Below are 10,504 nucleotides of genomic sequence, written 5' to 3' on the forward strand. Positions count from 1 at the left end.
ATTAGAAGGAAAAAATTCAAGTTACTCTGGCGTCGCATGAGCGCATGTTAAACTTTGCTACCTTGACATGCAGCCTGTTCATTATCATGATAAAATAGTCAGTCAAACATATGGGAAAAAAAAATAAGTAACACTCCTCAGTTTAAATATGTAGTAAAATGCGTTATCCCCGTACCGCCGTTATGTAAAACATTTTGTTTTACGTGGATATTGGAACGTGAGTGATGGCTACATAAGTAATAATTTGGCATTCAAATACATTGCGAATACAGAAACATTAGATTGCGTGTCGAATGACCAACCCAACGTTGGTTTCGGTTTCATTTTACCCTAAATTAATTCATTTTTGCTTGTTTATATTGCTATAACTTGTTAAAGCCCTATTTTTAATTCTTGTTCTTTTCTAAATACAGTTAATTGAAAGGATTAATTGTGGAGTGAGGGGAACCAAAATAGCCTAGCTATGTTTACAGTGATTATTTTAATGTGTAAACATTTCTAGTTGGCATTAAGCCTATTTTTGAATTTTTTTTTTACGCAACTTGAATTTTTTTTTAATATAGTGCATTTTAACTATGCAGCAAACCTAAAAAAATTTTTTATAAAATTATTGAAAATAAATGACTTTTTCAACAGTTTAACTGATGTATTAGTCGGTCAAAATTCTTAGCGGTCAGTTAAAATGAACATCCCTAATACTAAGCTCTGGACCGTGAGAACGAAAGATCCTTAATCAATGTGATTAATTGGACTAACTTTAAAATGGCAGACAAAGTGTGTGCCCCAACATGTTCAACTCCATGAGGAACAGACTTCAAGGTTTAATCCTACATCTTAACAGAATCAAATATGCACATTGTCATTTAAGTGAACATAGTACTGTATTCACACTTTTGACTTATATCATTTAAAGAATTTTCAAGTATATCAGGATATGCAACTGAATAAGTTTTTTTTAAGCAAAAATATTTATATGACAGATGGTTTGAATAGAGGGGCTGATAAACGAGTGCTTATTGACGATCAAAAAACTTCAGAGACAAATTGCTTAGTCAAAAGCTCTTCCTTTGTATAAAGTATCAAACAGAAGCAGCATCTGGATTATATAAAATAAATGTTTTTCAAAAGAATATTTGAAGAGTTTGGTTCCAAAATTTCTATAAATCCATTTTGATTAATTGGAGTAAAAATGTTTTCTTTACCAAGAAAGGCAAGATGAAAACCACTATTTTCTGTGTCAAACTTTCACATAGCATCTTTAGGTTATAGTAACATTCAAAATCTGGATTTTAATTTTAAAATATTTTTAATAAAATGTTTTTTTTTTCCCCAAAATGCAATAAATCCATTGAATCAACATGAAATGTATTGTTCATATTGAAACATGGTTATTCCACATGACACCTTCTGAACTTGGTCAATACTATACTATTATAGTAAAAATACATTCATCAGCCATCGCTCCCAAAAAAAATTCAATGAGTCGTCTTGTTTGCTATAAATTAATTACAGCAAAACTAAATTTCATCATGAACAAGAACATCACATTAGACCACAGAAAATGACATTTCCCTTACAACTTCCAAAAGTGCATTCATCTTTTCCATGTTATATTCATTTAGTAAAGTAATAGTTTGTTTATCCACAAGTGGCCGTAAAACATTAATAATACCATTTATGGACTTTAAAAAAGCACTTTGATCTACAACATTACTTTAAACCACTTTTTTCAGAAAAATGGATTGCTACAACAGCAGTAAAATAAAGTTACAACTTGAAGAGGTCTCAGAAGTAGAAAACTGGCACAGTGTGTCAAGTGGCTGAATGAGTATCCTCATGCTGCAGACCTCAACAACACCTCTAGGTTCAACTTCAAAACAGCGCTTACTGCAGCTCTACTAATTGAAGGGCACCTATCAATTCCACAGTGGCCCGCTGGACCTTCAGAACGCTGGCCAAGAGGCCATGCACTGCGTATTGGCCCATGATTTGAAAGCTCATTATCTCTGGCTCTCCAAGTGAGCAGAGGACAGACGTGAGTCCAGAGACTAAGTGGTTGAACTTACCTACGACTGGATCAGCAAAACTGAAGTTTTGAAACATCGCTGACAAAGAGCATTTTTAGCCCCTCAAAATGCAAGGAAATATGCCGGTCCAAGCCCTATGTACAGCCATGCATAGAAACCAGATGCTTTGAGCTGGCACTCTGGGACTATAAAGAAAGCTGCTGTGACTATCACTTCCTCTCCACTACCTCACCCCACTGTGCTCAGTCACATTCCACTACCCTCATTATGTAAATGAAGACTTCAGATCCCCCCAAAATAATTACCCTCTCAAACTTGCAGACTTGAGGCTGGTGAAACGGAGATTTTAATCGCTTGTCAAAATGTGCAAAAAAAAAAGAAGAGTGTATTTCAACTCTGTTATGCACAGCTTTCATATTATTTCCCTTCAAGGCTGGGGGTCTATGTTACTGGGAGGTAAATAAATGGAGCACACAGAGAGGAATTGATTGAAACCTGCAGGGAAAATGAAGAGAGACACTCGTGGATGGCTTCGGCCAAGTGGGCTGCTAGGTGGTGAGTATGGATTGTTAACAGGTAGGGAGGAAGGATTAGTCAGAGTGGCACTGTAACAAACAGGGTTTAGTGAGGTTGAAGGCTGAGCAAGACTTCATGAGTAGCACATGGACCATTTAAAAGGATAGTACACTCAAATTAAAATGGTAATTTACTCATCCTCATTTCATTCCAATTAAACCTGTATGATTTTATTCAAATTTAAAGAACGCTGGGGTTGAAACAACAGTAGAAAAACAAACACACATCAAAATGCCTTTTCAAAAAACAATTGAATGCCATTCAGTAAATGCAATTATGTAGTTATGCATGCAATTATGTGTGTACATCACTTTATAGTCTAATACATAAACACTTAAAGAAATATTCCAAGTGAATTTGGCAAAAAAAGAAAATGTAAACAATTATTAAACTGGACAGAAGTGAAATATATGTTCTATTGGCATGTGGAACTGCTCCACAATTAAATTTTTATATGAATAGCCTATATAAAGTTTTAGTGGTGCACCTCAGTACTCGTATTATTTTCTTATGAAATAGTAGAAAATGTAGTTTATAATGCAAAATGTATGTACTATGATGATGATTCCTGTTCAGCTAACAAATTCATATAATACTCTACTGCAATGGGAAAATGCATTATTAAACACTTTGCAACTGAAAGCGTACAATGACTGTTGTTTTCTCAAATAATCGCAAGCTGCTGATTATGTAATAACTGTGACAGGTCTATCCAAGATATTTTAAGCTTCATAATTATGCATTTGGCAGTCCCAACACACCTAAATTGGCAAGGCGGCAGAAGAAAACATTAAATGAGTCATAACAGTTTTTCAATTCCTTCAGTAGCCAATAAGAATCTTTGAGGATTAAGACAGCACACGTCTGTGCTCTAGAAACACAGGCAGTAATCATATACTAAGCTCAGCTACCTTGTATGCAAGTATTCAGAACAGCACCATCTCTCAAGGCATTCAGTGCCATCATTTCCCCATCTTCCTTGTTTCATATCCCCAGAGCAGAAATAAACATTTCTGTTCTGAAAGGAACCAGGTCACACGAGTCCACTAAGGGAAACTAAACATCTTGGCAGGGGATTAGTCATAATTTGCATTCCTATATCAGCCTGAATGCAAAGCCCACCAGAGCACCGCTGATAGAGCTAATCTTGATATCAAAGGCATGAGCATGCTCACCCTCTCGGAGTTCTAGAGTGTGCATTTTAGTGTCTACTCTCTGCTCATCCCAATTCTCACAAGTGGAGAAATAAAAACAGGAGCGCATCAGAACGCATCTGTATCATCTAGGACAAACACTTAACAACAGATGCAGCGTATTGTCTCTGAAACCGAGAGAAAAAATCACTCACCATCCCCGCAGTTTGTATGCCTCGGGAATGTCAGGGTTGATCATGACGGTGCTGCTGTAGAGAGTAGAGAGAGAACGCCCACCAAAGTCAGACAATCTTGCTCCCTTAATGGCCAAGATAGGCTGCCCACTGCCATCAAATGTCTCTGCCTAAAGAGTGAGGGAGGGAAAGAGAAATAGCCAAGCACTGAACAACTGCACATACTACTCCAACAGTGTGACATTTTTCTTGCAAGCACTAGTGCAAAGGATCTAAGTATTTTCCATCTAATTGTTCTTTTATGCATTTGGTCTTTTGTGTCAAATCCAGATTAGATAAGAATGGCTGACATGCCACACAGAAGCAGACATCTGGCAGGAGTAATGGGAGAGGGATGTTTCTCCCAGTGCTTGACAAAAACATCATCTGGTACAAGATCAGAATGTTTGCATGATGATTCCAATCAACCGTGATACACAAATGTTTGGAGTCCATAATTTCTTTTTATATTTTCTTTTACAAGAAGTATTAAAAAAACTAATACTTTTATTCAGAAAGCTTGCATAAAATTGATTAAAATTAACAGCAAAGACATTTGTTACAAAAGATTTCCATTTCAAAAAGCACTGTTCTTTTGAACTTGCTGTTTAACAAAGGAAGAGAAAAAAGTACAGTTGTTCTGCCTAAAAATTTAAACAGAAAAAGCATTGGATGATTTCTAATGTGAAACTTCTTGATCCACAAAAAATAACAATACTCTTAAGTTTTATTACAATTATGACAATATGGACTAATTTTACAATATCAATTTATTTTGAACTGGATCACATAAAATGAAAAAAGATTGATGTAATCAGTTACGTACCTCACTACCCCACATGGTGAGCTGGATGATTCTGCCGGACATGTCCATCAGTTGGATGTTCCTCTTCGAAACCTCACGACTGTTCTTGGTCATGATGCGCGTCACATCCTCTGTGTTTTTACACACTGCAATCACATCTGCAAACACACACGCCGGGCAGGTTTACAACACTGCTACTCCCCCCAATTTACCAACAGTAAATAGGTTTGGGATGACTACCCTATACCACTCATCCAGAATGTAATTCCACAACACCCATCAATGCTCCATTACAGCGCACCATCTTAATCCGCTCATATCAGACGGCGTTATGAATCATTTAGCTGCCATTAGGAGCGTTTCACAAATCACTGCCAGCACCTGACTCAAATCTCGGATAAGAAATACGCTTGCTGCACCTCGGCGTGCTCCGACTGCCATTACCATAATTACAGGCATGCTTATTGACTCTTCATTCTACCAGTGACAGCATCTTTCTCCTCTGGTTCTGCTAGAACCCGACAGGGACACAAAGTCAATCTGCACCACAGGCCATTACTGTCATAAGCATTATTAATATTGCATTCATCATCAATGTTATAATTACCTCAACCTCCTGGGTCTCAACACATTTGTTACACAGAGCCGTGCCACTGTCTCCATCGCAGTTAATTATTAAAATGCTGGTTACTGATGATGCCAATTGCACAGAACAGGGAATACGCTCACCTACGATGGCGTCTTTCTCCCGGGACTCCAGGTCACCAATGGGAACAAAGTCACACTGCACCATGGGTACATCATGGCTGTCCTCGCAAGGGGTGATGGTTGTCTCACCGTTTAAAGTCATCTCATAGTCATTCTTAAGCGTAGAGAACTGTTTGTTGGCAATTTTCAGGGTGCCTTTTGAGATGTAGTAGACCTGAGGACAAGAGAGATTAATCAGGTTATGATATCAACACATTCTAATAATTTGTGTAGCCCTCCTTACACACCATATTAGACGAGAACATTAGTAGACCTTACCTTTCCCTGTTCGATGAGCGAGTAGAATTTGTCCACCTCGTTATTAAATCCAGTTGCTCTGATCTCCCCCTATAATAAACAAAAAGAAAGAAGTTACTACCCTTTCTAGTTTCTAATCTGATCACTGCTAATGAATGCTTACACTTTCATCCACAAGCTCCATGGAGAAGAGCTTCCCATCCCCTCTGGAGTTACTCCATGTGCGGATGGCGCTCTTGTTGGTGACTCTGGCTCTAACAGTCCATCTGAAGAAAACAACACACTCTTATTAATTATGACCACAGAGTATGTTATGTGACATGCAACAGTCAACTGGACTGGAAAGAGAAATATTCAGGGATGTGAGATTTAGACTGACTTTGACTGGTATGGATTGAGGCTGGCGATGGGAACGACTTTAGAGCTGCCTCCAGGAGTGTTGGGGGCAGCCATGGGCTTTTTCCCAAAGCTCTGAGCAGAAGGTCTGTTCATTGAACCTAATGAGGCTAGAAGAGAAAACCACATGTCACTGTAAAGAACTATAATAAGGTAGACATCGTCACTGACACCTAGAGCACATTTCGAAATAATGACTGACTGTAATGCCACAACACTTCTGAAACAATCTTATGTGACAATCCTGAAAGTGTGAATTAAAACGGCTGTCGAATACAGCTTGTGAATCTACACTGACGTTAAAACTTCAAAGAAGATTAGACTCTGTGCTCAAAATACATAATTAAAACATCTTTAAATGCTTTTTGATAACAAAAAGGGGTATCTGCATTTTAAAAAGAATGAAATTAAGACTTTCTAATCGAAGCAGATCATGATTTTTCACACCAACTAACACAAGGTGGCCACGTGTTTCCACTACAAAACTATATTTATATATTCCATAGTGAAGTAATATTATATCCCTACTTAACAAATCACATGGTTTTACATTCACTATATACCGCACAGGACAAGTTACACATTTAAGTTTGATACTTTCGAGTCAGATCGAATCCCTGACAAGTGCAAGTAACCGTCTATTATTAGTCATGATATTAATAGTCATTCACATGCACGTTAACTAAAGGAACTGCACACCAGCTGCAATATGATTCCTACCTTCTACCGCTCTTCTACTTCAAGTTTGAAACATTTCCAGCAAATAGTAAAGTGGAGAAAAAAGTTGTTTGATTTAATAACTCATTTATCAGTTCACCTAAAAGCCGTTGGTCCATGGTCCATCAGCTTTTCATTTAAGGCTTATGGTCTCACATTTTTTCAGAAATTTTATTTGTCAGCACTTTAAAAAGCATCTCGAAAATGTCTCAGATTTTCAACTAATATATTTTAATTATTTTAGTAATCATGTAATGTTTATAATCTAAAATGCAATCAGTTCACAATTCAGAATGTCATAATATAAACTACTGCATTTCAGCTCAGGAACATGTCTTTATAATTAATATGTACATATTTAAGATTTGTATGCACATCTATAATAAAAACGGAAAACATTTTTGTTTATAAAAATGTTTGTTTATTTCCATACCATCACTTCCATTCTTAGGCTGAACTGGACGTACAGGAGCCGGAGCTGCATTCTGTTGTGGGTTTGACTGGCCTGTGGCACAAATATTTGATAAAATTGGATAAATGTATTTACATACCTCTAGACAAGGTGACTGAAATAGTAGAACCTCAATGCTAACAACAAAATGTAAAATGTTTTAATATGAGCATAACTAATGTAAGTTTTCATAAAATTTGACATTTGAAAGGTACTCTCACCCTCCACATAAGGAGTCGGGTCTCCAATTTTTCCTGCCATCTGGTCAGCAGACTTGATCACGTCCATGTCCAGTATAACTACCACACGTCTGTGTACAACATCAAACACCAAAACTTGATAATACGCATTAATACACATGTGCTATTGTTAAAAGGTTTGAGGTCAGTAGAATTTTTTTAATAAATCAATACATTAATTCAGTAAGGATGCATTAAACTGATCCAAAGCGACAGCAGATACATTTATAATTTACTAAGATATACATATATATATAAAGAAGTTTTCCATTTAACAAAAACACTGTTCTTTCAAATTTCCTATTCGGCAAAAAATCATGGAGAAAAAAAATATTAAAATGTAATGTGTTTTCATCATCGATAGTTCACAATTCTTCTTGAGCACCAAATCATTATATTAAAATTATTTCTGAAGGATCATGTAACACCAAAGCCTGCAGTAGTTGGCTACTGAAAATTCAGCTTTGCAAACACAATAAATTAAAATTTAGAAACAACGGAAAAAAGTCATTTTAAATTTCAATAATTATTTTCAATAATATTAATGATTACTGTATTTTCTTAATTTTTAAATAATTGTGGAATTGGTAAATATAAGATGCTTATATATATATATATATATAAGCATCTTATATTTACCAATTCCACAATTATTTAAAAATTAAGAAAGTACAGTAATCATTAATATTATTGAAAATAATTATATAAAACACTATAAAATAAAAACACTACATAAAGCAGAACCACGAAATCACACAAACATCCTAACAGCAACTGAGTTAACTGTTAACTGAGACTAATGCTTACCGTCCGTCTTTGAGAACATTAGTGACGCTTCTTTTCAGCATACACACACAGTTAGAGGCCACCTGGTTTTGCTCAGCCATGGGATTGAGCTGTGTGGAGAGCATGAATGCTGGATGCAAGGGGGAAAATAGAAACACTTAAAAATGAAAAATACATTGTGCCAAGTTTTTTGCATTTTTATAGAATAGCTGGGGTTTGCATCCCACTGATGAGAAAACATTAGATCATAATGGCTAATGACCATACACATCACTCACTCCTGACTTTAAAGAAACTCCTTATCCGAATTATCCCACCACCAGCTTTCAAAGACATAAGCACCTAACATAGACATTTATATGTGTACCTAACAAAAATTTTGCAGAAAAATATACGGCTTTGGGGGTGATCCATAAAGTTCCACATCTGAACTAAAGTAACAGCTGTTTTGCAAAACAATTTAACAGAACAAGTCCAAAACAACATCCTGAGCATTAAAATTACACTTGATTTAAAGGACAGACACATCAAACTAAATTGATCAAAAACGAAAAAAGAAAAAAAAACGAATCCAACTTACAGGACATGGTGTGTAGCCCATCACTCATCATGAGACGGAACCGGGACAGGCCATTTCCCCCATCAATCTTACGAATGTTCTGGAAAGGATATTCAACAGAATAAAGTTGACTAGCTTATAAATAAAAGCCTGTTTCTTTAACCAAACAAAGAAACAGAAGCAAAGAGAACGAGCAAGTAAACTAAATATTAAATAGATACAAAAATTATATGTTTAATAAAAAAATGAGAAACAAAACAGTCAGATACTCCTAAAAGTTTCCTTTTACGCCTACTGAAATATTACAAATATAGTAAGTTACAATATAAATGGAACATTACTATTTTATTTCCCTGAGAAATCATGAAATCTGATTATGGCATTAATGTCTCAATATCCTCTTTGACATCACTATTTTATAAAAACGTGGTAACAAAATAATCTGATTCATTTGTAAACAATGTGAAAGTAATCTGACAGTTACCACACACTGCAGAACAGGGCTGCTGACTTCAATTCCTTTTGTCAGGGACTGAAAAGAAAAAGAAAAACACCATAAAATTTTTTTTCAAACATTATCATATAAATCAAAGTATGAATATTATTACATTCAGATATTTGCGTTATTTCACCCACACTCAAAACAGACGGAAAAAAAAGACGACTTAGTCACATGAACAATCTGCCATCTACAAAGACTCTGACTCTGACTTCTTATACAGTTCAAATCAGTGGATGGGTGTTAATTATAGCTAACGTTACAATGAGTTCACTCTGAACGGACTACAACATTTGCATTTGCACTACGATGTATTAGCAAGTAAAATTGTATTAAATCCATTTAACTTAGTCACAGTTAAATCATGCAATCATGGAAAATGCTATGATACATTAAAACCAATGATTTGATTTCACTGTCATAAAGTTAGTGCGGATGAAAACTTGTTGGCTAACTTAGCAAGCTTATGTTTGTAAACATTGAAATGAGGCTACTGCCTTATTCTTACCTCAATTGCCCCTTCTGACAGTCGAACGGTCATATTTTCAACAAAAATACTGCGAAGCAAGGATTTAATTTAGTAATTATAATAAACAAGCGGCTCTTGCATCAGATGTCTCCTGTTTCCTCGCGCCAACTCTCTCCAAACGCGCGAAAGTGCGACACACGATGACACGTTTCCGTTACCAACAACTTCCGGTGAACTTCATAATAAATATGACACTAGGCAAGCACACTTTAGTATTGCTCCCGCTTTGAAACACTATTTGTTTTGTATTCGCATTTTAAACCATGTAATCTGGCAGAGGTTTGTGCTATTTAAACTTTTTTATATATATATATTTATTTAATGCCACAACAGCAAAAGACGCTTTTTAATAACATTAGCTGCGAGACAGAAGTTGTATGAATGTCAGTGGTTTAAAACCTTTTTTTAAAAAAACATCTTCCAAAAGATTTATATATAAAGTCTTTTTTATATATATCATACATTTAGTTTGATTATTGTGTATATGATATTTTCTTAATAACCTAAATAATTGCATTGTTTTGTTTTACAGTTGTTTTTACAGTTTTC

The 10,504-nt window shown here is 35.6% G+C and overlaps 1 protein-coding gene across 2 annotated transcripts in view; it reads right to left on the bottom strand.

Annotated features, from left to right (window-relative positions):
* The window catches only part of LOC113114886 (replication protein A 70 kDa DNA-binding subunit-like), a 30,470-nt gene extending 20,367 nt beyond the window's left edge, over nt 1–10,103 (bottom strand). Inside the window, exons 1-12 of one of the 2 annotated variants that reach the window (XM_026281963.1) lie at nt 9,935–10,103; nt 9,412–9,459; nt 8,949–9,027; nt 8,390–8,498; nt 7,565–7,653; nt 7,326–7,397; nt 6,159–6,285; nt 5,943–6,045; nt 5,801–5,869; nt 5,504–5,696; nt 4,796–4,932; nt 3,952–4,100 (exon numbers count right to left, since the gene is read on the bottom strand). In XM_026281963.1, coding sequence (XP_026137748.1) covers nt 3,952–4,100; nt 4,796–4,932; nt 5,504–5,696; nt 5,801–5,869; nt 5,943–6,045; nt 6,159–6,285; nt 7,326–7,397; nt 7,565–7,653; nt 8,390–8,498; nt 8,949–9,027; nt 9,412–9,459; nt 9,935–9,967 — 1,208 coding nt within the window. In that variant the 5' untranslated portion in view covers nt 9,968–10,103. The remainder of the gene's footprint in view (nt 1–3,951; nt 4,101–4,795; nt 4,933–5,503; nt 5,697–5,800; nt 5,870–5,942; nt 6,046–6,158; nt 6,286–7,325; nt 7,398–7,564; nt 7,654–8,389; nt 8,499–8,948; nt 9,028–9,411; nt 9,460–9,934) is intronic. The other variant, XM_026281961.1, reaches the window with a different exon arrangement.
* Nucleotides 10,104–10,504: the final 401 nt, after the last annotated feature.

Source organism: Carassius auratus, chromosome 15 (genome assembly GCF_003368295.1).
Source record: "Carassius auratus strain Wakin chromosome 15, ASM336829v1, whole genome shotgun sequence".
Taxonomy (NCBI): domain Eukaryota; kingdom Metazoa; phylum Chordata; class Actinopteri; order Cypriniformes; family Cyprinidae; genus Carassius; species Carassius auratus.